Source organism: Podarcis bocagei, assembly GCF_964188305.1.
Source record: "Podarcis bocagei genome assembly, chromosome: 2".
NCBI classification, from domain to species: Eukaryota; Metazoa; Chordata; class Lepidosauria; order Squamata; family Lacertidae; genus Podarcis; species Podarcis bocagei.
The window spans coordinates 14,920,821-14,948,590 of NC_138126.1; the positions used below are offsets into that span (position 1 = coordinate 14,920,821).

Consider the following 27,770-nt stretch of genomic DNA (forward strand, 5'->3'; position numbering starts at 1 on the left):
CCCCCTTGCCGGGGAACCTCCAAGCTTTGGGGGTGGGGGGGGAGGAGGCAGCAAAGCGAGGCAGGAAGGAGAGCGCGGCTTGGCTGGATGAGCTTTGGCAGGGGCAGGGAATGAGAGCCGCGAGGCGGGCGCTGCGGACGGAGGCGCTGCCCGCCGAGCTCGCAGGCAGCCAGCCAGGCAGACGGCGAGAGCCCCGCGCTGGGCGGCCTCTCCTCGCCGCCCCGCCTCTCGCCGCCCGACTCGCCCGCCTCCCTCCAGGCAACATCTCGCGGCACACCAGGCAACATCTCGCGGCACACTAGTGTGCCGCGGAACAGTGGTTGGGAAACACTGACCTAGAACTCCCTCTGCCTGTCCTGAAACTTCACTTCTCGCAGTGAGAGAACTGGCAGAAGAACCTCGTAGGAGGACCTCAGTGTCCTGGCTTCCTTCCTTATCTTTAGGCACCAGGCCAAAGCATTGCTCTTCTCCCAGGGGTTTGGCTCATTAAACAATCTATGGACTTCACAACTGCATGGGGGGGGTGGCGGGAGGGTTGTCGCTTTTATTTCTTACTCTGCTAGGCATCTCTGTGTTTTTCTCTTGTAAGCTGCCCTGTGATCTTTGGAGGAAGGGCAGTATAGAAATGTAAAGAACAGCAGTAAAAATAGGAAGCCCTCTTGCGTTCAAGGGGGAGGTTGAGACAGAGTCTCCGACCAGCAATGTATACCAGGACATGCTTAGGATAGAATATTATTATTATTATTTTATTATTAATTCATTACTTGCACCCTGTCTATCTGACTGTGTTGCCTCAGCCCCTCTGGGCGGCTTCCAACAAAATTAAAACATTAAAACATCAAAAACTTCCCTGTACAGTGGTACCTCAGGTTAAGTACTTAATTCCTTAAGTACTTAGTCCGTACTTAACCTGAAACTCTCCTTAACCTGAAGCACCACTTTAACTAACTGGGCCTCCTGCTGCTGCCGCACCGCTGGAGCATGATTTCTGTTCTCATCCTGAAGTAAAGTTCTTAACCTGAAAACTCTATTTCTGGGTTTGCGGAGTCTGTAACCTGAAGCGTATGTAACCTGACGTACAACTGTACAGGGCTGCCATCGGAGGTCTTCCAGTTTGGCCTTTGATTTTTCAAGAAATGCCCTCTTTAAGGAATCTGCTCTTTAAGGAGCAGTGCTCCAAAGTGCTTATCTTGCGAACTTGCCGTCTAAGTTGTTTACTCCTGACCAAAGCTCCTGTTTCCCAAAAGGACAGGAGGGGGAGCAGAGGAGGAAATGGATGGGTTTGAAGGCTCCTTCCACAAGCCATCTCTCTCCCCTGAGCAACAAGAGCAAAGGGTGTTTGCAGGGCAGGGGGACAGAGGAGGAGGCAGTGAGGGAAGAGGGACGAGTGGGCAGATCCCCCGCCTCTCCCAGGGGGTCCAGATGCAAGCAAGGGGCTTCCTTCTCCATGCAAGGGCCACCCATGTATTCAGAGCAGTCCTTTGCAAATTAACTCTTAAATTCCAAGGGACCTACTCTCAGGCCACTAATGTGCATACCATGCCAACCTTAGGAAGGGAGATGGGACAAGCAGGTGAAAGGAATTGCCAAAGGTGTTTGAAAATGGGTGGGGGCTCTTGGGAAGGGGGTGCCCAATTGGGGCTTCTCCAGGGGCAGCAGAATGTCTTGGGCAGGAGAATCCCTGCAGGGGCTCTCAGACTCCCTTGGCTTCTTCTTCTTCCATCCCTCCCAGGAAGCTGCAACTTGCTCTGGATTCTGCGCTCCTCAGGAAGCTGAACCTGCAAACATAGCTGAGACTGAACCTGCAACCCTGGCCAGGATGGAAGGAGGAAGATGGACGGTTGACCTGGTCAGGCTGTCTCCCGCATCCCTCCCCACAACCTCTGAGCATTCCCTCCCAGGACCCTTGGAGAAATCTGGTGAGTTCCAGGGGAGAGGAGATGGGGACAGGGATAGATGGATGGTGGAGGGAGAAAGAGGAAAAGATGGAGAGGAGACAAATGGAAGGAAGTTCCAGAACCATAAGGAAGGGGTGAGGCCTTCTCCAAAGCAGCACTTTGTTTCTTGAATCCCTTTCATCAAGTAGTGGGGACAGATTTTCTTCCTCCAGGATTTTAAATCTTAGGAGTTACAGTGGTACCTCGGTTCTCAAACTTAATTGTTCCAGAAGTCTTCCAAAACCAAAGCGTTCATAAACCAAGGCATGTTTCCCCATAGAAAGTAATGCATTAATACGTTCCAGACTTTTAAAAACAACCCCTAAAACAGCAATGTAACATGAATTTTACTATCTAACAAGACCATTGATCCATAAAAAGAAAGCAATAATCAATGTTCTGTACCATAAAATAAATAAGACAGCATTGTAGATGAAAAAATTAAAATTATTTTTTTTTGTACCTGCACTGATGATAGTCATTGATTAAATGGGGGCTTTTATGCCTTTCCACAGTCAATCTGTAAATCAATCATAAAACAAATAAACAAGCCTCAGTCAAAAATGAAAAAGCCACAAAAACACAAAAAATAGGAAAAAACTAAAGCAGCAAATGTCACCTCAGAACACTGCAACCAGGAATGGCTTGAATATTGATGGGGGCGGAGGAGCTTAAATTAGCTGTGCAAGGGAACAAATGGGATGAAATAGGCCTTGATTACAATGGAGACAACTTAAATTAGCTGCTCAAGGGTAAAACGGAATGAAAAAAAGCCTTAAATCGGATGGGGGGCACTTAAATTTGCTGCGCAACAGTAAAAATGGAAGCTCAGGAGCACGTTTGAGTTCCGAGGCAAACTTCAAAAACAGGAACACCTACTTCTGGGTTTGCAAATGATGAATCAACAGAAGCATAGTCAATCTATAGACTTCCCTCTTTTTTTGAAATATTTTTATTGTTTTTTACAAATACAAGTTTATATCAAAGACATTTTTCTAATCATTTCATGAGATTCTCTGAATCACATGACTTCGCTCCATCCCTTTCATGGGTCCTTATATTAATTTTTCCAAAACTACATACAGTGGTACCTCCGTTTGCAGACGGGATCCGTTAAGGAGCCCCAGACAGATCCCGAGTTTTTTGCAAACCGGAGGACCGCTTCTGTACACGCACGCGGCGCAATAGAGTGTTTCTACGCATGCGAGCAACAAAACCCGGAAAGATACCAGAGGGTTACGTAACACGAGGTACCATTGTATAGATACATTCTCCACAGTTTTCATTTATCTAAATTGTCCATAAACCTATTTACAAGTGATTCCTAAAGTCCAGCTAACTTTTTGATTTGCGTGCAGTAATCTCATAGGTAAATTATAAAATTTCCCCATTCTTTTTTAAAGTCCTTGTTTTCTTGATTCCCGAGTCTCGCGGCTAATTTTGCCATTTCGGCAGAGTCCAGCAGTTTGGCTTGCCATTCTTCCCTAGTTGGGATTATTGCATCTTTCCATCGTTGGGATAATAACATCTGTGCAGCTGTTGTCGCATACATAGTTTTTCCTGGTCTTTTGCGATCTCAGTACCTGTAATTCCAAATAAATATGCTTCTACATTCTTAACAAACATTATTTTAAACATTTTTTCCCAATTCATTATATTTGTTGTTGTTGTTTAGCCGTTTAGTCGTGTCCAACTTTTCATGACCCCATGGACCAGAGCACGCCAGGCACTTCTGTCTTCCACTGCTTCCCGCAGTTTCGTCAAACTCATGCTGGTAGTTTCGCGAACACTATCCAACCATCTCATCCTCTGTCGTCCCCTTCTCCTTGGGCCCCCATCTTTCCCAACATTAGGGTCTTTTCCAGGGAGTCTTCTCTTCTCATGAGGTGGCCAAAGTATTGGAGCCTCAGCTTCAGGATCTGTCCTTCCAGTGAGCACTCAGGGCTGATTTCCTTAAGAATGGATAGGTTTGATCTTCTTTCAGTCCATGGGACTCTCAAGAGTCTCCTCCAGCACCATAATTTAAAGGCATCAATTCTTCGGCGATCAGCTTTCTTTATGGTCCAGCTTTCACTTCCATACATCACTACTGAGAAAACCATAGCTTTTACTGTATGGGCCTTTGTTGGCAAGGTGATGTCTCTACTTTTTCATTATATACCATTTCCCAAAATGATACTGTTATCTTACATGACCACCACATATAGCAAACGGTACCCACTTCCTCTTTACACTTCCCTCAGATATTTGAACTTTCTCTATACATTTTAGATAACTTACTAGGAGTCAAATACCACCAGTATATCATTTTCATGTAGTTTTCTTTCAATGTACAGCAAGCTGTGACTTTCAGATCTGTTTTCCAAAGCCTCTCCCAATCTGCGATTTGTATGTTATGTCCTAAGTCCCTTTCCCATTTCGTCATAACTGATTTGACCTGTTCATCCTTTGTATACCGTTCTAGGAGCAAGTTACACATTTTAGACAGATCTTTTTATGTTACTTCCTAAGAGTTCTTTTTGAAATGTGATGTCTCTTAACTAAAACCTTTCTTTTTGTCTATCTTAAAGATATTGTTTAGTTGATAGTACTGTAACCAGTCAGTTAAAGCTTCCCTTATCTCTTCAAAATCTTTTAATTTCAGTTGGTTTTCAACTTCAGTTAACAGCTTTCTATAAGTCGGATGATAACTTCTCATATTCATTTTTCCCCCAGAGATATTACTTCCAAGGGGGAAAGCCACCAGGGTATTTTTTACTCAAGCAAATTTTTATACTTCTCCCATACCCTACAAATTGGTTTTCTTACTATATGATTCTTAAAAGCTCTAAACACCTTGGCCTTTTCCTACCATAAATATGCATGCTATCCATTATTTGTGTTCTTCCAGATCTAAAATACAGTATCTGTGTTTTCCATTCCCGGTTCTAGCAGATATAGGATGCTTCATAATAAAGTTTTGTAATGGTTATAGGGGTTGCTCGTGCGTAAGTTGCCGCCACTCCTGGCTAGGTTGCCTGGTTAAACCGTTTCTGTCTGAACAGCCCTTCACTTCGTGGCTGTTTCAGTTGCTAGCAGAATCCGCCAGTGGGCATTTCTTGAACCTCTTCCAGCAAAGAAGTTCTTTGACACCAAGTCTCCGCCTACTCTCCCTGCACGGAAGTCTTCTGCGCAGGGTGGGTGTGGGCAGCAGAGGACCCGTTCTCTCCCCGCTGGTCTCCGGCGAGGAGTCCTGGAGCCCCCTCGCAGATTCCCCCATCTGCCCCCCTTTATCCCTGGTGTTACGCTGATTTCCTTCCCCAGCCGATGAGCTGCCTCTCTCCCTGCTGGGCCCTTCTCCAGCATCGCTTGGGAGCCTTGCCTCCGCCTCTAGCTCCAATGGCAGTTCCCTGACAAGTTTCAAATCCGGCAGGGCGAAACCTCCTCTCTCTCTTACATCTGTTAATAATTTATTTTTTATACTTGATTTCGTCCCTTGTCAGATAAACCTAGATATATCTTCTTGCCATTTTTCAAAGCATCCTGCGTTGCCTATTGCCAGGACTGATTGGAATAAAAATAACATTTTTGGCAATTCATTCATTTTTATTACTGATATTCTTCCCCAAAATGATAAATTCATTCTTCCCCATATCTCTAAAGCTCTTTTTATTTCTTTCCACTCATTCTTGTAATTGTCTTTAAAAATATTAATATTCTTAGCTGTCAAACAAATACCTCAATATTTGACTTTGTTATGTATACAGTGGTGCCTCGCAAGACGAAATTAATTCGTTCCGCAAGTTTTGTCGTCTTGCGATTTTTCCGTCTTGCGAAGCACGGTTTCCCATAGGAATGCATTGAAAATCAATTAATGCGTTCCTATGGAAACCGACTTCAGACCAGGTCCGGGGACAGTCTGTCCCCCGACCTCTTCTGAAGGCTGGGGGGGGGGACCAAGGGCTTTTCTTCCCACCCCCAGCATTTTAAAAAAACCCGGGACAGCGGGGGACTTCTCCGCTGTCCGGGGCGATCTTAAAATGCTGGCGGGCGGGAGTGAAGCCTCCGCTGTTGCCCGCCAGCATTTTAAAAAACCCCGGGACAGCAGGGGACTTCTCCGCTGTCCGGGGCGATCTTAAAATGCTGGCGGGCGGGAGCGATGCCTCCGCTGTCGCCCGCCAGCATTTTAAAAAGCCCCGGGACAGCGGGGGACTTCTCCGCTGTCCGGGGCGATCTTAAAATGCTGGAGGGCGGGAGTGATGCCTCCGCTGTCGCCCGCCAGCATTTTAAAAAGGCCCGGGACAGCGGGGGACTTCTCCGCTGTCCGGGGCAATCTTAAAATGCTGGCGGGCGGGAGCGATGCCTCCGCTGTCGCCCGCCAGCATTTTAAAAAGCCCCGGGACAGCGGGGGACTTCTCCGCTGTCCGGGGTGATCTTAAAATGCTGGCGGGCGGGAGCGAAGCCTCCGCTGCCGCCCGCCAGCATTTTAAAAAGCCCCGGGACAGCGGGGGACTTCTCTGCTGTCCTGGGGCGATTTAAAAGCCCCCGGGAAGGCAGGCAGGGGGGACAAAGACTTTTGCCCCCCGCTGGCCTTCAGAAGAGGTCCAGGACCTCTTCTGAAGGCGGGCGGGGGGCGAAGGTCTATGCTCTCTCCCGCCTGCCTTCAAAAGCCCTCCGGGACAGCGGAGAAAGGCGCTGCGTTTCTCCGCTCTCCCGAGAAGGCAGGGAGGGGGGAGCAAAGACTTTCGCCCCCCCCGCCCGCCTTCAGAAGAGCTCCTGGACCTCTTCTGAAGGTGGACGGGGGGCGAAAGTCTATGCTCTCTCCCGCCTGCCTTCAAAAGCCCTCCGGGACAGCGGAGAAAGGCGCTGCGTTTCTCCGCTCTCCCGGGAAGGCAGGCAGGGGGGAGCAAAGACTTTTGCCCCCGCCGGCCTTCAGAAGAGGTCCTGGACCTCTTCTGAAGGCGGGCGGGGGGTGAAAGTCTTTGCTCCCCCCCCGCCTGCCTTCAAAAGCCGTCTGGGATAGCGGAGAAACGAAGGCTGGCGGCGGGAGGAGGTCTCTCCGCCCGCCGCCAGCCTTCGGAGGAGGTCCGAGGAGGGTGGGGAAGACGCGCTGCGCTTCCCCGCTGTCCTGGAGATTTCCCTATGGGCTTTCGTCTTGCAAAGGACGAAATTCGTTATGTGAAGCGCCTCCAAAACGGAAAAACCTTTCGTCTAGCGGGTTTTCCGTCTTGCGAGGCGTTCGTCTTGCGAGGTACCACTGTAACTAACTCTGTTTTTTTGTTGTAATTCCTTTTGATCTTGCTCCATTGTGTTTTTTACCAAAAACTTAGTCTTATTCTTGTTTAGTTAAAGCCTCCGGCCTGCCCGAAGTCCTGTATCTTTTCTACCACCTTCGGTGGAGTATTTTTGGGATCCACTATAATTACAATTACTGTATAAGCTTTTAATTTATATGCTTTATTTTCTACTGTTATTCCTGTAATTAATTTCTCCACTTTTTCTCTCTCACCAGGGCCTCTAATACCAAAATAAATAATAATGGTGATAGGGGATATCCTTGTCTTGTCCCCTTCATTATTTTACACTTTTCTGTTATAACCTTATTAACAATCAGCATAGACTGTTGGTAAAAATAAATTGCTTCCCCATAATTCATTTTTTCTTTTATATTTTTCATAAAAGCCCATGAAACATTATCAAAAGCCTTTTCAGCATCTATAAACATTAAGGCCACTTTTTTCTCATTTCTTACTTTCAAATATTCAATAATATCAATTATATTCCTTTTATTCTCCTTCATCCGACATCCTGGTAGAAAGCAGGCCTGCTTGTGATGAATTTTTTCTGCTAAAACACCTTTTATTCTATTGCCCAAAATATGAGCAATAGTCAAAATGGATTTCTATGGACTTCCATCCTACAGGAGTGATGGCCAACAACTTGGATAGCTTGAAAAAGAGGATTAGACTGAAAGCACAGGAAGGCAGGGGGCTCTTGTACTCAAATCCTGCTTGCTGGTTTCCCGCAGGCATTTAGTTGGCCACTGTGAGAACAGGATGCTGGACTAGGGGGGCCTTTGCCCAATCGAACAGGCTCTTCTTATGTTCTAATACAGGCATCCCCAAACTTGGCCCTCCAGATGTTTTGGGACTACAACTCCCAATGTCCCTAGCTAACAGGATCAGTGGTCAGGGATGATGGGAATTGTAGTCCCAAAACATCTGGAGGGCCAAGTTTGGGGATGCCTGTTCTAATATATTGCAATATTTTTACAGTTACATGTGGCATAGTAACACAAAAGTTTTACTTCTTAGTCATAGGAGAGACTGCTATTCAAGCCTGTGATCATTTCCTCCCTGGAAAAGAGAAATACTGTGGTACCTCGGGTTACATACGCTTCAGGTTACATATGCTTCAGGTTACAGACTCTGCTCACCCAGAAATAGTGCTTCAGGTTAAGAACTTTGCTTCAGGATGAGAACAGAAATCGTGCTCCGGCGGTGAAGGCCCCATTAGCTAAAATGCTGCTTCAGCTTAAGAACAGTTTCAGGTTAAGTACGGACCTCCAGAACAAATTAAGTACTTAACCCGAGGTACCACTGTACAGAGATGTGTCTAAGAAGCCAGTTCCACCATAAATTATAACATAAATGCATTTTATTAAGTGAATGGAGTGATTATGTCTCATTCTTGCCATTATCTCATCTACATTCCTAGAAGTTTGGAACGTAAGAGAGGACAGTGGAGAATGGAGACTGTTAGAATAAGAGATGGTGCATATTGGGATTGACGTGTTTTTTAGTTCCTTGCTTGTCTTTCTTGAAAGTCTTAACAGGATTCTCCCCCCCCCTCCCAAACAGGTGAGGAAGATGATGGCCAGAATTCTATGGAGTCATCTGTGAAATCATTGGGAAGAACAAAGAAACAGTTTAAATGCCTGGAGTGTGGGATGTGCTTTAGTCACAGTGGAAGACTGAGAAGACACCAACGAACTCACACGGGGGAGAAACCATTTAGATGTACTGACTATCGAAAGACCTTCAGGGAAAATAGAACTCTTAGAAAACATCAAGGAACTCACACAGGGGGGAAACCATTTAAATGTACTGAATGTGGAAAGAGCTTCAGTGAAAGTGGACACCTTAGAAGACACCAACAAACTCACACAGGGGATAAACCATTTAAATGTATTGAATGTGGAAAGAGCTTCAGTCAATATGGACACCTTAGAATACACCAACGAACTCACACAGGAGAGAAACCATTTCAATGTATTGAATGTGGAAAGAGCTTCAGTAGAAGTGAACACCTTAGAATACACCAACGAACTCACACAGGGGAGAAACCATTTGCATGTATTGAATGTGGAAAGAGCTTCAGTGAAAGTGGAACACTTAGAAAACACCAACTAACTCACACGGGGGAGAAACCATTTGAATGTATTGAATGTGGAAAGAGCTTCAGTGAAAGTGGAACACTTAGAAGACACCAACTAACTCACACGGGGGAGAAACCATTTGAATGTATTGAATGTGGAAAGAGCTTCAGTGAAAGTGGAACACTTAGAAGGCACCAACTAACTCACACGGGGGAGAAACCATTTAAATGTATTGAATGTGGAAAGAGCTTCAGTGGAAGTGGAGACCTTAGAAGACACCAACGAACTCACACAGGGGATAAACCATTTGAATGTACTGAATGTGGAAAGTGCTTCAGTCAAAATGGAAAACTTAAAAGACATCAACGAACTCACACGGGGGAGAAACCATTTGAATGTATTGAATGTGGAAAGAGCTTCAGTGAAAGTGGAACACTTAGAAGACACCAACTAACTCACACGGGGGAGAAACCATTTAAATGCATTGAATGTGGAAAGTGCTTCAGTCTAAATGGAACACTTAGAATACACCAACTAACTCACACAGGGGAGAAACCATTTAAATGTATTGAATGTGGAAAGATCTTCAGTCGATATGGAACACTTAGAATGCACGAACGAACTCACACAGGGGATAAACCATTTGAATGTACTGAATGTGGAAAGTGCTTCAGTCAAAATGGAAAACTTAAAAGACATCAACGAACTCACGGGGGAGAAACCATTTAAATGTATTGAATGTGGAAAGAGCTTCAGTGAAAGTGGACACCTTAGAAGACACCAACGAACTCACACAGGGGATAAACCATTTAAATGTATTGAATGTGGAGAGTGTTTCAGTCAAAACAAAGCACTTAGAAGACACCAACGAACTCACACAGGAGAAACCATTTAAATGTACTTAATGTGGAAAGCTTCAGTCCGTATCGACACCTTATAAGACACCAACTTCAGCTGCAGTAGAGCAGTTAGAATACACCAACTATTTTTAAAAAAATAATATTTATTAAAGTTTTAAAGGTTACAAAAGGAAAAAAGAGAAAACACCAAATTAAGCAAAAAAACAAGACAATACATCACAACAAGTAAAAACAAACAGAAGAAAAAAGAAAAAAACAGAAAAATACAATTAAAAAACAAATCAAACCTTCCCATTACTTATCTTTCATTTGCTTGTTTCCTTGACCTCCTCACACCTCCCTTTTTTGTATTCTAGTTCAGTTAGATATTTCAGCAAATCCTTTCCATCTTTGTTTTTATCCTAATAATTTATCTTAATATACTGTAATTTTACATTCTTCCAGGATATGCCTGGAAGCGAAAGGAAAGTTCAATGCTGTAAAGAAAAATATTGCATAGGAACCTGGAATGTAAGAACCATGAACCTGGGTAAGTTGGAGGTGGTCAAAAATGAGATGGCAAGAATAAATATTGACATCCTGGGCATCAGTGAACTAAAATGGACAGGAATGGGTGAATTCAGTTCGGATGACCATCATATCTACTACTGTGGGCAAGAAACCCGTAAAAGAAATGGAGTGGCCCTCATAGTCAACAAAAGAGTGGCGAAGGCTGTACTGGGATGCAATCTCAAAAATGATAGAATGATCTTGATACGAATCCTGTGAAATTGATTGATTGTTTTTGGCGTGACCCTCGCTAATTGATTTACGATCCACAATTAGCTTTAGCTCTTTATTGCCATCCGGCACGCTTCCCTCAGCTGCGCCACTTAGCTCCGTCGTCCAGTCACGCCCAGCAGAGTTACACAGCGGGTAAAAGCTATCACGTCCTTTGACAAACACACAGAGTACAGGTTTGTCTATTTACAGTTGTTTATTCCAACAAATCTCCGGAAAAACCAGGACTACTTGCAGCCATGACAAAGCTGCTTCCTTTCCCCTCACAGCACAGAGAGAGAACTGAAAACTCCTCCCAAACTCCTCCCAGCTTCGAAAGCTGACGTCAGAATGTTGTGGCATCATGGGAACAACTTAACCTGTTAAGTTCCAAACTCGACAAATCCAAGGCAGACCTTTTAACATCACAGTAATCCAAGTTTATGCACCAACTACTGGTGCTGAAGAAACTGAAATTGACCAATTCTATGAAGACTTACAACACCTTATAGAAGTGACACCAAAGAAGCATGTTCTTCTCATCATAGGGGATTGGAATGCTAAAGTAGGGAGTCAAGAGATAAAAGGAACAACTGGCAAGTTTGGCCTTGGAGATCAAAACGAAGCAGGGCAAAGGCTAATAGAGTTCTGTCAAGAGAACAAGCTGGTCATCACAAACACGCTTTTCCAAAAACACAAGAGACGACTCTACACATGGACATCACCAGATGGGCAGCATTGAAATCAGATTGATTATATTCTCTGCAGCCAAAGATGGAGAAGCTCTATACAGTCAGCAAAAACAAGACCTGGAGCTGACTGTGGCTCAGATCATCATCTTCTTATAGCAAAATTCAAGCTTAAACTGAAGAAAGTAGGAAAAACCACTGGGCCGGTAAGATACAATCTAAGTCAAATCCCTTATGAATACACAGTGGAAGTGAGGAACAGGTTTAAGGATTTAGATTTGGTGGACAGAGTGCCTGAAAAACTATGAATGGAGGCTCATAACATTATACAGGAGGCAGCAACGAAAACCATCCCAATGGAAAAAGAAATGCAAGAAAGCAAAGTGGCTGTCCAATGAGGCCTTACAAATAGCGGGGGAGAGAAGGCAAGCAAAATGCGAGGGAGATGGTGAAAGATACAGGAAATTGAATGCAGATTTCCAAAGAATAGCAAGGAGAGACAAGAAGACCTTCTTAAACGAGCAATGCAAAGAAATAGAGGAAAGCAATAGAATGGGAAGAACCAGAGATCTGTTCAAGAAAATTGGAGATATGAAAGGAACATTTCGTACAAAGATTCCCATAATAAAGGACAAAAGTGGTAAGGACCTAACAGAAGCAGAAGACATCAAGAAGAGGTGGCAAGAATACACAGAGGAATTATGCCAGAAAGAAATGGATGTCCCGTACACCCCAGGGAGTGTGGTTGCTGACCTTGAGCCAGACATCCTGGAAAGTGAAGTCAAATGGGCCTTAGAAAGCACTGCAAATAAGAAGGCCAGTGGAAGTGATGGTATTCCAGCTGAACTATTTAAAATTTTAAAAGATGATGCTGTTAAGGTGCTACACTCAATATGCCAGCAAGTTTGGAAAACTCAGCAGTGGCCAGAAGATTGGAGAAGATCAGTCTACATCCCAATCCCAAAGAAGGGCAGTGCCAAAGAATGCTCCAACTACCGCCCAATTGCACTCATTTCACACGCTAGCAATGTTATGCTTAAAATTCTACAAGGAAGGCTCAAGCAGTATGTGGACCAAGAACTCCCAGAAGTGCAAGCTGGATTTAGAAGAGGCAGAGGAACCAGAGACCAAATTGCAAACATGCGCTGGATTATGGAGAAAGCTAGAGAGTTCCAGAAAGACATCTACTTCTGCTTCATTGACTATGCAAAAGCCTTTGACTGTGTTGACCACAGCAAACTATGGCAAGTTCTTAAAGAATGGGAGTGCCAGATCACCTCATCTGTCTCCTGAGAAATCTCTATGTGGGACAAGAAGCTACAGTTAGAACTAGATATGGAACAACTGATTGGTTCAAAATTGGGAAATGAGTACGACAAGGCTGTATTTTGTCTCCCTGCTTATTTAACTTATATGCAGAATTCATGCGAAAGGCTGGGCTGGATGAATCCCTGGCCGGAATTAAGATTGCCGGAAGAAATATCAACAACCTCAGATATGCAGATGACACAACCTTGATGGCAGAAAGTGAGGAGGAATTAACTTCTTAATGAGGGTGAGAGAGGAGAGCGCAAAATATGGTCTGAAGCTCAACATCAAAAAAACGAAGATCATGGCCACTGGTCCCATCACCTCCTGGCAAATAGAAGGGGAAGAAATGGAGGCAGTGAGAGATTTTACTTTCTTGGGCTCAATGATCACTGCAGATGGTGACAGCAGCCACGAAATTAAAAGACGCCTGCTTCTTGGGAGAAGGGCAATGACAGGCCTAGACAGCATCTTGAGAAGTAGAGACATCACCTTGCCAACAAAGGTCTGTATAGTTAAAGCCATGGTTTTCCCAGTAGTGATGTATGGAAGTGAGAGCTGGACCATAAAGAAGACTGATCACCGAAGAATTGATGCTTTTGAATTATGGTGCTGGAGGAGACTCTTGAGAGTCCCATGGACTGCAAGAAGATCAAACCTCTCCATACTGAAGGAAATCAACCCTGAGTGCTCATTGGAAGGACAGATTGTGAAGCTGAGGCTCCAGTACTTTGGCCACCTCATGAGAAGAGAAGACTCCCTGGAGAAGACCCTGATGTTGGGAAAGATGGAGGGCACAAGGAGAAGGGGGCGACAGAGGACGAGATGGTTGGATAGTGTTTTCGAGGCTACCAGCATGAGTTTGACCAAACTGCGGGAGGCAGTGGAGGACAGAGGTGCCTGGCGTTCTCTGGTCCATGGGGTCACGAAGAGTCAGACACAACTAAACGACTAAACAACAACAACAATTTTACATTCTCTTCTTTCACCAATTAACAATCCATTTTTACTTAGTCCTTTATAACATTTCTGCTAAAACCACATAACTTCATTCCAGCATCCTTCTAACATTCCTTAATTTTACAGTGTTTCTGTAAGTAAACTTTAAATTTCTTCCAATCTTCTTCCACCGACTCTTCTCCCTGGTCTCGGATTCTGTCAGTCATTTCCGCCAGTTCCATGTAATCCATCACCTTTGTCTGCCATTCTTCCTGGGTGGGTAGATCTTGTGTCTTGCAGTACTTTGCAATAAGTATTCTTGCTGCTGTTGTAGCATACATAAAGAAAGTTCTATCCTTCTTAGGCACCAATTAGCCGACCATGCCCAGGAGAAAGGCCTCTGGTTTCTTCAGGAAGGTATATTTAAATACCTTTTTCATTTCATTATAGATCATCTCACAGAAAGTCTTAATCCTTGGGCACGTCCACCAAAGGTGAAAGAATGTACCTTCAGTCTCTTTACATTTCGAACATTTATTATCGGGCAAATGATAAATTTTTGCGTGCCTAACTGGTGTCATGTACCACCTGTAAATCATTTTCATTAAATTCTCTCTTAAGGCATTACATGCCATAAATTTCATACCTGTGGTCCATAACTGTTCCCAGTCAGCCATCATAATGTTGTGTCCAGTATCTTGTGCCCATTTAATCATAGCAGATTTCACCGTTTCATCCTGAGTGTTCCATTTCAACAGCAAGTTATACATTCTTGACAAGTTCTTAAATTTGGGATCTAACAGTTCTGTTTCCAATTTTGATTTTTCCACCTGGAAGCTAATTTTCTTGTCCAAATTGTAAGCCTCCATTATTTGGCAATAATGAAGCCAATCTCGCACTTTGTTTTTTTAGTTTTTCAAAACTCTGCAGTTTTAATCTATCTCCCTCTTGTTCCAAAATTTCCCAATATTTCGGCCATTTGGCCTCCATATTGAGCTTTTTCTGAGCCTTCGCTTCCATTGGTGACAGCCACCTTGGAGTTTTGTTTTCAGGCAAGTCCTTATATCTTATCCAGACATTAAACAGTGCTTTCCTAACAACATGGTTTTTAAACGCTTTATGTGCTTTGACCTTATCATACCACAAATATGCATGCCACCCAAATACATTATTAGAACCTTCTAAGTCCAGAATGTCAGTGTTTTCAAGAAGCAGCCATTCTTTCAGCCAGCAAAAAGCAGCTGATTCATAATAAAGCTTAAGATCTGGCAGGGCAAATCCACCTCTTTATTTTTTTTTTATTTTTTTTTTAAAGTAATATTTATTCAGATTTTCAAAAATACAAAAAATTAAAAACATCAACAAAATAACATAAAAGAAGAAAAAAGAGAAAACAGAAAAAACAAAAAAGTATAGATTCAAATTGCATTATCTCATTAGCTTGTGTCTTAGACCTCCTCACACCTCCCTTTTTGTATTCTAATTTGTTCATTATTTCAGCAAATTCTCCCCATACTTCTCAATTTTTATTTAAATAATTTATCTTAGCAATCTGTCTCAATTTACCATTGTTGTCTTTAACTTTATCTTACCTTCAAGACCATAGACTTTAAAATTTAGAATTTAAACCATATTTATACTTAACTCCTTCAAGCCTTTCTGCTAAAGCCAATTGGTGCCTTTCCAGCACAATCTGCTATTTCATTAATATTACACAGAAATAAAAAGATATATAAAAAGAGGTTCTCTTCTGATTTTGTCCGTCGTCCCTTCTTCCTGGTTTCGGGTTGTGTCAGACCTTTCTTCCCTTTAAGTCTTAACCATCAATCCGGTGTTCTGATGTCTGAGGCTCTCAGGTCACTTCCATGTCCCCTCTGCTGGCTTTCTTGTTCCTGTTTATGATAAGACACTTCCTTGTCCCTTGTTGAATTCTTTCGTAGTTTCTTCCCTTTCTCCTTGGGGAGTGGGTCTCTGGGGAATTCCATGCAGTCGTAGTCTCCATTTTCTTTCATCAGGTTGTTCCATTCCCCACAGTCCCACTCCCCTATGCTGATTTTGTAATCCAAGCAATAGTTGTTCCAGAGATACTTATCATTTTGTTTCACAGTCCCACTAGAGCTAAGAATTTCCATAACTCCAAAAACTTGCAGACACTCTTCAAGTTCGATGACTTTAGATCTCTCCCTTTGTAACTTTTGAGGTGCAATCGCAACCTCTTCCATCTTCCACTGCCCTTGGACTTGCCTTGAGTCAGTTTCCTGAATTGGTTGTAGTGAAGTTTCTTTCTCTTCTTTTCCTGTCAGTTCATACTTTCTGGCTACAGCAGCCATAAAATCCAGCTTTTCATTCATCAAGTTCATATCCTCATGCAGCTGCTGCAGCAAAGCATTCACTTTGCCAAGGGCAGAAGGTGGAATTTCCTCCCTGCTCATTTCTGTTCAAGGTCAAGTATCTGGTCCCATGCTGATTCTCACAGCTGTTATGTCTCCCTGTGGACTGCAGCAAAAAAAACTGACAAGCTCCCTCAAGGGGACACAGCTTCTATTTAACGCCCATCTTTAATATGTATCCAACAAAGGAAAATTTACTTTCAATTTTCTAGTACTTTGTTTCCTTACAATACAAAAAAGCAGGGAGCAACATTAAAGTTAATTTGTTTCTCTTTTATTTCTATCTGTCCAAGAATATTCTGTTTTCTTCAAAGATTACTGTCCTGACGTCCCGTCCCCAGGTTTGGGACGTTGGAAATTTATATTCCTTTACTCTCTCTGCAGGGTTAGACGGTCAAAGTTCTCCCCCCCCCTTTCCTCCTGCTGTCAAGAGGGTTTTGGTGGTCATGGGTGCAGGAAATTTCAATCTTAAGATCAAATTCCAGGCTATTTAGCTTGTATCTTTGCTTCAGTCTGTTTACAAAAAGCGGAAGGCGGACTTCCTGTTTAGACCTTCCCGCTTCGTTACCTAATTCAAAGATTTTTCCTTAGTCAAATCTTCCGTTTTTACTCATGGGTACTTGTTTAGAGTCCAAATGTCATCAGGAAAAAGTCAGCGCTCTCTGGCGATGGCTGTGCGGCTTCCGTCCATGAAAATAGCAATCGGTCCACTGCACCGCGCTGCTCACCCCACTTCGCTCCGGAGCCCCAAAAGGGGGTTTCCTCGCGAGTAGGGGAGGCGCTCTTGGTGCTCTGCCGAACCCCACGTCCCCAGGCTTCTCCACCTGGGGTTTCTAGCGGGTCCCCACCTTCGCCGCAGTGGGAAGACCCAGTTTCCACGGAGCCCATTCCTCCGGTTGGAGGAACTCTGCCATTCGCCGATGGCGCTAACCCGGAACTCCAAATCCACCTGTTTCTTTAGCATCAGTTAATATCTTAAATTTTATTTGAGGCTTCTTGCCCTGCCAGACAAATCTAGAAATATCTCTCTGCCACTTCTTGAAACAATCCATTTTATCCACAATTTGCAATGTTTGAAACAAAAACAGCATCCTTGGCAATACATTCATTTTTATCACAGCAATTCGGCCTAGCAATGATAACTTCAAATTTGATCATATTTCTAAATCCTTTTTCACTTCCATCCAGCATTTTTCATAATTGTCTTTAAATAAATTTACATTCTTGGCAGTCATATTAACCCCTGGGTATTTCACTTTCTTAACCAGTGTTAATCCTGTCTCCTTCTGAAACCTCTCTCTCTCAATCACTGTTAGATTTTTCTCTAAAACCTTAGTTTTCATCTTATTCAACTTAAATCCCGCTACCTGACCAAATTCTTGAATCAGTTCCAATACTCTTTTGGAACTTTAGATTCTGGCTCCTGTAATGTCAATACCAGATCATTGGTAAATGCTTTCAATTTGTACTGTTTAGCTCCGACTTGTATACCTTTAACCAATGGATCCCTTCTAATCATATTTAAAAGGATCTCCAGGACCGATATAAAAAGCAAAGGCAAAATTGGGCAACCTTGTCGTGTTCCTTTCTCTATCTTAAATTCTTCCGTCACCACATTGTTGACAATTAATTTAGCCTGAATAGATTGCACCTATACCATTTCCAAAACCTTGGCCAACCCCCATCCCCTGTAAATTCTTCTTCATAAAACTCTAGGAAATATTGTCAAAGGCTTTCTCCGCGTCCACAAATATCAAAACTGCTTTGGTGTTAATATTCACTTGTAATTTTTCTAAAATGTTAATTATATTCCTCATATTGTTAGACAAGTGCCTGCCCGGGAGAAAGCCTGCTTGATCTTTATGTATTTATTCTACTAAAACCTTTTTTAGTCTTTTAGCCATGATATCTGCAAAAATTTTATAATCCACGTTGAGCAAAGATATGGGGCGGTAGTTCTTAAGCTATGTCTTCTCAGACTCTGTTTTCGGTATAAGTGTAATATATGCTTCCTTCCACAACTCTGGTGCCTTTTTCCCTTCCAATATTTCATTGCAAACTTTCTTTAAAGGTTGTACTAACCATTCTTTCAAGGATCTATAATATCTTGAAGTCAAACCATCCGGCCCTGGAGATTTGCCTAATTGCATGTTCTGATTGGCCCCTTCTACCTCCTGCTCTGTTATTTTGTAATTCAACATTAGCTTATTTTCTTGAGAGATTTTTTTGTAGTCCATTTATTTTCAAAAAACGATCAATGTCCATTTCTTTCTGCGTCTCCTGTGTATATAGTTGTTTAAAGTACCTCTGAAAGCACTTCCTGATCTCCACTGGATTCTGTATATTATTTCCCTCCACTTCCAAATTCGTAATGGTATTGAGTTTTTGTCTTTTTTTCATTTGCCAAGCCAGCAGTTTCCCGCATTTATTTACCGATTCAAATGTCTTTTGTCTCATCTGTTTAATTTTCCATTCTATTTCCTGGTTCATCATTTTCATATATTGTACTTGATATAACTTTATCTCTTTCAGAATCTCCTGTGACTTTGGTTTCACTCTCAGTTTCTTCTCTCCTTCCTTTATTTTCTCCAAAATCTTATATTTTTTTCCATTTTGCGATCTCTTCTTAATTGCATTCTGTTGTATCAAAAATCCTCTCATAGCTGCTTTACTTGCGTCCCAGATTACTCTTTTTCAACAGTGGTGTTCATATTTATCTCAAAGTAGTCTCTCAAGGTTTTTTGGGCCTTCTTAGTCACATCTTTGTTCCTAAACAAAGTGTCATTCATCCTCCATCTAAAGGAACCAATTGGTGTTAGTTTCATTTCCATCTTCACAGCATTGTGGTCGGAGCAAGTTTTAGGGCAGATTTCCACTTCTCTAGTCTTCGGAGCCAGCCCTCTAGTTACCCAAATTTGGTCAATTCTTGTCCATGTCATTTTGGCCTCAGAGAAGAAAGTTCCCTCTCTTCCCAAGGAGTTCTTCGTTCTCCAAATGTCAACTAAATCCATATTGTCAGTCATGTCAAAACAAGTTTTTGGTAGTCTACCATCCTTAGTAACTACCTGTCTCTGTGCCTTGTCCATATTTGTAGTCACCACTCCATGTCCCCCATCAAAATCATATTGTAATCCATATGGTCCATCAGAGTCTCATGTAACTTCTTAAAAAATTCCGATTTCCCCTCGTTTGGTGCATAGATGCCTACTATCAAAATTTCTCTCCTTGTGATTGAATTTCAATTACAACAAATCTTCCTTGGTCATCTTTAAATATAAATTTCGGTGATAGGCTCTCCTTTGCATAAATTACTACTCCTCTTTTTTTAACTTTGTCTGATGAAATAAATTCATGGCCCAGTCTTTTATTACTCAATACCTTCCTGTGTAGCCTTATCACATGTGTTAGAATACACCAACTAACTTATACGGGGGAGAAACCATTGGAACGTATTGAATGTGGGACGAGCTTCAACAGGGAGGATAAACTTACATTACACTGGCGAACTCCCAAAGGGGAGTAGCTTAAGTCAATATGGAACCTTAGGAAACTTCTGCTAACTCAAATGGGAAAAACCAGATTTATGAAATGTGGAAAAAGCTTCAGAGGGAGTGGAGACCTTAATATTCATAAGATAATTCACACAGGTGGGAAACCATATAAATGTATGGAGTTTTCCGCTCAGGTTTCCCAGATTTCCTGGGAAGTAAGATGATTGTCAAGTCTCTGGATGTACAGAAAATAATTTGTGTTGGTTTTCAATAATAATAATACTTTCTTATTTGTACCACGCCCATCTGGCTGGATTTCCCCTGCCACTCTGGGTGGCTTCCAACAAAATATTGAAATACAATAGTCCTTCAGATATTAAAAGTTTCCCTAAACAGGACAGCCTTCAGATGTATTTTAAAGTCTGGTGGCTGTTTTTTCCTTCGACATCTGGTGGGAAGTTATTCCACAGGGAGGGCACCACTACTGAGAAGGCCCTCTATCTGGTTCCCTGTAACTTTGCTTCTCACAGTGAGGGACCTGCCAGAAGGCTCTTGGTGCTGGACCTCCATGTCCAGGCAGAACGATGGGGGTGGAGACTCTACTTCAGGTATACTGGATCGAGGCCGTTTAGCGCCTTAAAGGTCAGCACCAACACTTTGATTTGTGCTCAGAAATGCAATGGGAGCCTATCTTGGTCTTTCAATACCAGTGTAATGTGGTCTTGGCGGCTGCACCCCATCACCAGTATAGCTACCACATTCTGGATTAATTGTTGTTTCCAGATCACCTTCAAAGGTAGCCCCACGTAGAGTGCATTGCAGTAGTGCAAGTGGGAGATAACTGGTGCATGCACTAGTCTGGCAAGACAGTCTGCGGGCAGATAGGGTCTCAGCCTGCGTACCAGATGGAGCTTGTAAACAGCTGCCCTGGACACGGAATTGACCTGCGCTTCCATTGACAGCTGCAAGTCCAAAATGACTCCCAGGCTGCGCACCTGGTCCTTTAGGGGTACAGTTACCCCATTCAGAACCAGGGAGTCCTCCACACCTGCCTGCCTCCTGTCCCCTCAAAACAGGACACCTGCCTTGTCAGCATTCAACTTTAATATGTTACCTGCCATCCATCCTCCAACCGCCTCCAGACACTCACACAGGACCTTCACCATCTTCACTGGTTCTGATTTGAAAGAGAGGTGGAGCTGGGTTTCCGCATACTGATGAACACCCAGCCCAAACCCCCTGATCTCTCCCAGTGGCTTCATGTAGATGTTGAAAAGCATGGGGAGAGGACGGAACCCTGAGGCACCCCACAAGTGAGAGCTCAGGGACCTGAACACTCATCCCCCAACACCACTTTCTGAACACGGCCCAAGAGGAAGGAGCGGAACCACTGTATAACAGTGCCTCTAGCTCCCAGCCCCTCTAGACGGTCCAGAAGGATGTTATGGCTGATGGTGTCAAATGCCTCTGAAAGATCCAGCAGAACTATGAAACAGCTCTCACCTTTGTCCCTAGCCCGCCGGAGATAATCGACTGATGTGCCCAGGTCAGTTTCAGTCCCATGATGAGGCCTGAATCCCAACTGGAAGGGATCCAAATGATCCACATCTTCAGCAACCACCCAATCAATCAATCAATCACCTTGCCATAGAGTGTTACCTCAGGTTAAGAACTTTGCTTCAGGATGAGAACAGAAATCGTACAGCGGCAGCAGGAGGCTCGATTAGCTAAAGTGGTGCTTCAGGTTAAGAACAGTTTCACGTTAAGAACAGACCTCCAGAACGAATTAAGTTCTTAACCAGAGGTACCACTGTAACTGCCTCTTTGAGTGTGTCTGGGAAGGCTCCCTCACAGAGAGAAGCATTCACCACCCCACGGAGCCCATCGCCCAGCCCTTCCCGGCTAGATTTTATGAGCCAGGATGGGCAAGGATCACGGAGACAGGTGGCTGGTTTCACTCGTCCAAGCAGCCTGTCCACATTCTCGGAGGTAACAGTTGGAATTGATCCCACGCAACTTGACTAGACAGGACTCTAGCACTCACCAGCCCCCATCCTGCTCCCACGGGGGAGTCTACCTCTCTGAATCTGAGTGACTTTATCTGCAAAAAAAACTTTGCAAAATCATTGCAGGAGATCATGTGGCCTGTACCAGGCTCCATTGGAGAGTTGGTTGCATTAAATTCAAACCACTTAAAAGAGTCTCCTGCTGCTGTTTTCTGCAGATGCAAGAGAGGGGGTGAAGAAGGTTTTATTCACCTTTGCTATCGCCATTTGGTAGGCTTGACGTTGCGCTCTAACCCGTGTCTGGTCAGATTCAGAATGAGGTTTCTGCCACTGGCGCTCTAGCCGTCTTGTTGCCCTCAGATCCTTGGAAAACCATGGGGCTGTCTGGTCTCCATGCAATCGGAGTGGGCTTTTTGGAGCCAGATACTCAATAGCCCTGGTTAACTCCACATTCTAACGGGGCACCAGGGAATCAGCTGAAAGGCCATCAGCATGGGATAAAACATCCCCTACCACTCTCTGGAAACCATTTGGATCCATTAAGTGGCGGGGGGGGGGGACCATCCAAATCGGTCCCACCTCCCTGCAGATGGGAAGGGTTGTGGAGAAGTCCAGGTGCACCAGAAAGTGATCTGACCATGGTACTTCTTTAGTTTCGCTTTTACTTAGTGTCATATCACCAACATCCATAGAGGTGAACACCAGGTCTAAGGACTGTCTGCGACACTGAGTTGGGCCAAAGTTACTCAGGGACAGCCCCATGGAGGCCATGCTTTCCACAAAGTCCCAATCAGCCCCTTGTAAGGTTGTGTTGGCGTGAATGTTAAAATCCCCCAGGACAACCAAATTAGGTGTCTCCAGGAGAACATCTGCCACGACCTGAAGCAGCTTGGGCAGGGAATCCTTGGTGCAGTGAGGTGGTTGGTACACCAAAAGGAATCCTGTACTGCCCCTATTGTCCAACTTCAAGAACATGCACTCAGAGAACTGGGTCTTTCCAATAGGACGCCTGGTGGAAATTAATGATTTCCTAAAAATCACTGCAACCCACCCGCTCGCCCACATGACTGGGTTGAGAAGAGAACCTGGTGGACAAGCAGCGGCAAGGACAGGTCCATCTGCTTCATCCTACCAAGTCTCTGTTACACATGCCAAGTCAAGTTCTCCATCCACGATCAAGGCAGGGAATTTAAAAGGTCTATATAAGGGCAGGCACACCTTTGTTCGGGGTCCTCCTCCATCCTCCTGCGTGTGAGGGGAGCACCCTGTTGCAACAGTTCAATAAAGATCAGGCTTACTAGCTGCTTTGCTTCTCAATATTCTCTGTTTGGCCTCTGTTATTTTCTCCTACTGATGGAGAACCGGCAAAGGACTCTGTAAAGGCTCTTGTGTCCCCCATAAGGGAATAAGGGCAGATTTTGTTTACAACAGGTACCTCTTTATCTTCTTGCACTTTGTGCTTTCGAATTGCTAGGTTGGCAGGAGCAGAAACAGAGCAACGGGAGCTCACCCCATTGCAGGGATTCAAACTGCCATCCTTCTGATTGACAAGCCCTAGGCTCTGGGGTTTAAACCACAACTCCAGCCTTGTCCCTTATTGAGGACAATACGTTCTTGCAAAAGCGGGGGTCCAAAGCAGGCACAGTCCAGCAAAGAATGAGCTTACGGTATATTCCCTATGCACACGTTCCCTCCCTCGTCTCCCCATTGGTTGGGTGCTGCAAGGATCTCCTTCCCCCAATTATCAAATAACAGACAAGAGGCTGAACGTGGAGAGAAACTTCTCCTTCCTCCTCTGAGTTGCCTCCACTTCCGGCTTCACCAGCAGAGATAAAATCGGGGCTTGCAAAGGAGGGAGGGGAGGAGGCGGGAAGGGGGGCTGCATCCTGCGGAGGAGGGGGCTTCTTCCTAATTAAGCCTCCTAATTAAGCGCCCTCACGCCCTGCCTCCCACGCGGGGGCTCCCATTCCCGCCCCCGCTGCCCAGGATTTCGGGTGAGTGCAAAGCCAATGGCGGGGAAGGAGGGAAGGGGCTTTGCGAGGGGGTCCAGGATGAGGAGCCCCCGGACGGGGGGGAGGGAAGGGAGCTGTTTCCTTAAAGGGAGCCTTGAAGGGGGCGGGGGAGGGAGAGAGATGTTTCCTCCTGCAGGGATCTGGTGCAAAGGGAGTTGCAGGCGAGGAGGCGGGCAAGGGGAGAGGGGTGGGCATTGCTGGCCAGGATCGCCTTAATAGTATTAATTTAAATTTAATATGTATACTCCAGCAGAAGACCCCTCGGAGGACCTTATCTTTAGGCAACAGGCGAAAGCCTTGCTCTTCTCCCAGGCGTTTGGCTCATTAAACAATCTATGGACTTCACAACTGAATTGGGGGTGTGTGTGTGTTGTTTTTATTTCTTACTCTGCTATGCATCTCTGTGTTTTTCTCTTGTAAGCTGCCCTGTGATCTTTGGAGGAAGGGCAGAATAGAAACGTGAAGAATAGCTGTAAAAATAGGAAGCCCTCTTGCGTTCAGGGGGGGGGGGGGTTGGGACAAAGTCATTGATCAGCATGCATAACAGGATGGGCTTAGGAGGGAATAATACTAATAAGAATAAGAGTAAAATAAAAATAAATAATTCATTGCTTGCCCCCTGCCCACCTGACTGTGTTGCCTCAGCCACTGGGCGATTTCCATCAAAAACACCAAAAAATTTAAAACATCGAAAACCTGTACAGGGCTGCCATCATAAGACTACTGTTTTGTAGAAATGGCCCTCAAATATAAAGAAATGCCCTCTTTAAGGAGTCCTGTGGTGTAAACAAGTATCTTGTCCTCTAGGTCCAAACACATAGTAAGAGCAAGCAGTGCTCCAAAGTGCTTCTCTTGTGAACTTGCCATCTAAGTTGTTTACTCCTGAACAAAACTCCTGTTTCCCAAAAGGACTGGAGGGGGGGGTCTCCTCACCACTTTTAACCCACCCCCCACTCCCACCGCATGGAAGGCAGAGGACGTGTTCATTCACAATCCCAGTAAACCATGAAGTGAACCAGGCGCTGCCGCTCCTTCCCCTCTCACTGGGCTGCTACAAGAAAAGGCAGCAGAGGAGGAAAGGGATGCGTTTGAAGGCTCTTCCTGCCTCTCTCCCCTGAGCAACAAAAGCAAAGGGTGTTTGCAGGGCAGGAGGGCAGAGCAGGAGGCAGCGAGGGCAGAGGGAGCAGTGGGCGGATCCCCCGCCTCTCCCAGGGGGTCCTGATGCAAACAAGGGGCTTCCTTCTTCTCCATGCAAGGGCCATTCAGAGCAGTCCTTTGCAGATGAACTCTTAAGTTCTATGGGGTCTACTCTCAGGCCACTAATGTGCATACCATGCCAGCCTTAGGAAGGGAGATGGGACAGGCAGGTGAAAGGAATTGCCAAAGGTGTTTGAAAATGGGTGGAGGCTCTTGGTAAGGGGGTCCCCAGTTGGGGCTTCTCCAGGGGCAGCAGAATGTCTTGGGCAGGAGAATCCCTGCAGGGGCTCTCAGACTCCCTTGGCTTCTTCTTCTTCTTCCCTCCCTCCCAGGAAGCTGCAACTTGCTCTGGATTCTGCGCTCCTCAGGAAGCTGAACCTGCAAACCTAGCTGAGACTGAACCTGCAACCCTGGCCAGGATGGAAGGAGGAAGATGGACGGTTGACCTGGTCAGGCTGTCTCCCGCATCCCTCCCCACAACCTCTGAGCATTCCCTCGCCGGACCCTTGGAGAAATCTGGTGAGTTCCAGGGGAGAGGAGATGGGGACAGGGATAGATGGATGGTGGAGGGAGAAAGAGGAAAAGATGGAGAGGAGACAAATGGAAGGAAGTTCCTGAACCATAAGGAAGGGGTGAGGCCTTCTCCAAAGCAGCTCTTTGTTTCTTGAATCCCTTTCATAAAGTAGTGGGGGCAGATATCCTTCCTCAAGAATTTTAAATCTTAGGAGTTACAGTGGTACCTTGGTTCTCAAACATAAGTCTTCCAAAACCAAGGCATACTTTCCTATAGAAAGTAATGCAAAATTGATTAATCCGTTCCAGACTTTTAAAAACAACCCCTAAAACAGCAATTTAACATGAATGTTACTATCTAACAAGACCACTGATCCATAAAATGAAAGCAATAATCATTGTTCTGTACCATAAAATAAATAAGACAGTATTGTAGATGATAAAAATTAAAATCAAAACAAAAAAAAACAAGCCACAGTCAAAAATGAAAAAGCCACACAAACAAAAAAACAAAAAATAGGAAAAAAACTAAAGCACCAAATGTCACCTCAGAACACTGCAACCAGAAACAGCTTTAATATTGATGGGGGGGGGGCTTAAATTAACTGTGTAATGGAACAAATGGGATGAAAAAAGCCTTGATTACAATGGAGAGGACTTTAATTAGCTGCTCAAGGGTAAAACAGAATGAAAAAAAGCCTTAATTAGGATGGGGGGGGGACTTAAATTTGCTGTGCAACAGTAAAAATGGAAGCTCAGGAGCACGTTCAGTTTCCGGGGCAAAGGTCAAAAACAGGAACACCTATTTCTGGCTTTGCATATGATGAATCAACAGAAGCATAGAACAATCTATGGACTTCCCTTTTTTGGAAATATTTTTATTGGTTTTTACAAATGCAAGTTTCTATCAAAGACATTTATATAATCATTTCATGGGATTCTCTGAATCACATGACTTCGCTCCATCCCTTTCATGGGTCCTTATATTACCGTATTCTTCGCTCCATAAGGCACACCGGACCTTAAGACGTACCTAGTTTTCAGAGGGGGAAAACAGGGAAAAAATATTCTGAATCAAATGTTGTACTAAGCTATTTAATAAACTACTGGTATATCAGAGTGAGACTAAGAGGGACAGGAGCTGTATGTTTGTTTAGTGTGCAGGCTCAAGGAGCCAGCGGATCAGCTGAGACGCGGGGGATTTGCGTAATTTTCCCCTCTCCCTCATCCTCTGCCCTCCAGTCCCCAGCAGCCTTCCTTTTTCACTTCCTGGTTTTCGCTGCACTTGTGGCTCAGAGCTTGAGGTTGGGGTTTTTTTGCTGCTGGTTGCTTAAATTTTATCCTTCCCCTCCTGTGTCCTGCCGTCCCTCTGCAGCCTCATTGCTCTGTTCAGGGAGCGGGTGGACCTTCTGCAGCTGTTGCTGGCTACGCACCACTTTTAAAAGTGCCTTCTGGCTTTGAATCACCTGCCTCCCTTTGCTATTTTACTCAAGGTATTTGCCCTGTGCCTGGGGGATTTTTCCATTTAACAGTTTGCAGCCTTTTCGTTCTGTTGCTTATTTTGAGGCAGGATAGATTTGAGCAAGTGATCAGGACTTGGATTGCAGGGGATTCGCCATTAGCTGTGTAAACGCGCTCCTCCTTGCAGCCTTCAGCTTTGTACACGTGGCTAGTGGTATCAGGTTCAGTCTGAGTAATAAGCAGCCCCTGGCAGCAATAGAATGGAGAATAAAAAAGGATTAGGGGCACTGGGACCCAGACAATGCTCAAATCTATCCTGCTTGAAAACAAGCTGCAGAAGTAAAAAGCATGCTCCCGCTCCCCTGCCCCTCATCCCGTGCCCTCCCGAGCCTTTTTTTTACTTTTCACTTCGCTCGTGGCTCAGAGCTCGAGGTTGGGGTTTTTTTGCTTCTGGTTGCTTAAATTTTATCCTCCCCGATCCAACCCCTCTTGTGCCCTGCTGTCCCTCTGCAGCCTCATTGCTCCATTTAGGGAGCACGCGGACCTTTGCTAGCTGAGGCTCGCTGTAAAGCAAGCAAAGCTAGAGCTGCGCAAAGCGGGACAGAAGCCCTGTAAGCGGCTCCCGCTTTGCTTGACTGACGGGAGCCATGGCTCCGGTCCAGTGCATTCACTCCATAAGACGCACAGGCATTTTCCCTTTCTTTTTAGAAGGAAAAAAGTGCGTCCTCTGGAGCGAAAAATACGTTAATTTTTCCAAAACTACATACAGTGGTATCTCCGGCTGCAAACGGGATCCGTTCTGGAGCTCCAGACGAATCCCGAGGTTTTTGCAAACCGGAGGACCGCTTCTA

The 27,770-nt window shown here is 44.6% G+C and overlaps 4 protein-coding genes and 1 long non-coding RNA gene across 5 annotated transcripts in view; all 5 read left to right on the top strand.

Moving 5' to 3' along the window:
* Nucleotides 1-27,770, top strand: part of LOC308580642 (uncharacterized protein) — a 72,310-nt gene that overhangs the window by 32,864 nt on the left and 11,676 nt on the right. Inside the window, exon 3 of the mRNA XM_081182595.1 lies at nt 25,278-25,464. Coding sequence (XP_081038721.1) covers nt 25,365-25,464 — 100 coding nt within the window. The 5' untranslated portion in view covers nt 25,278-25,364. The remainder of the gene's footprint in view (nt 1-25,277; nt 25,465-27,770) is intronic.
* Nucleotides 1-27,770, top strand: part of LOC308580547 (uncharacterized protein) — a 147,209-nt gene that overhangs the window by 28,707 nt on the left and 90,732 nt on the right. The gene's annotated exons all lie outside the window — the stretch shown is intronic.
* On the top strand, nt 1,486-10,116 carry LOC308580778 (uncharacterized protein). Its single transcript, XM_081182938.1, has 2 exons — nt 1,486-1,919; nt 8,777-10,116. The coding sequence occupies exons 1-2, from the start codon at nt 1,661-1,663 to the stop codon at nt 10,021-10,023; spliced, it is 1,506 nt and encodes a 501-aa protein (XP_081039064.1). The 5' UTR covers nt 1,486-1,660; the 3' UTR covers nt 10,024-10,116.
* Nucleotides 16,677-27,770, top strand: part of LOC308581287 — a 196,492-nt gene continuing 185,398 nt past the window's right edge. The window contains exon 1 of the long non-coding RNA XR_014004930.1: nt 16,677-19,886. This is a non-coding gene — a long non-coding RNA (uncharacterized lncRNA). The remainder of the gene's footprint in view (nt 19,887-27,770) is intronic.
* The window catches only part of LOC308579635 (uncharacterized protein), a gene marked incomplete at its 3' end in the record, with an annotated part of 42,628 nt that continues 38,314 nt past the window's right edge, over nt 23,457-27,770 (top strand). Inside the window, exon 1 of the mRNA XM_081180588.1 lies at nt 23,457-23,730. The remainder of the gene's footprint in view (nt 23,731-27,770) is intronic.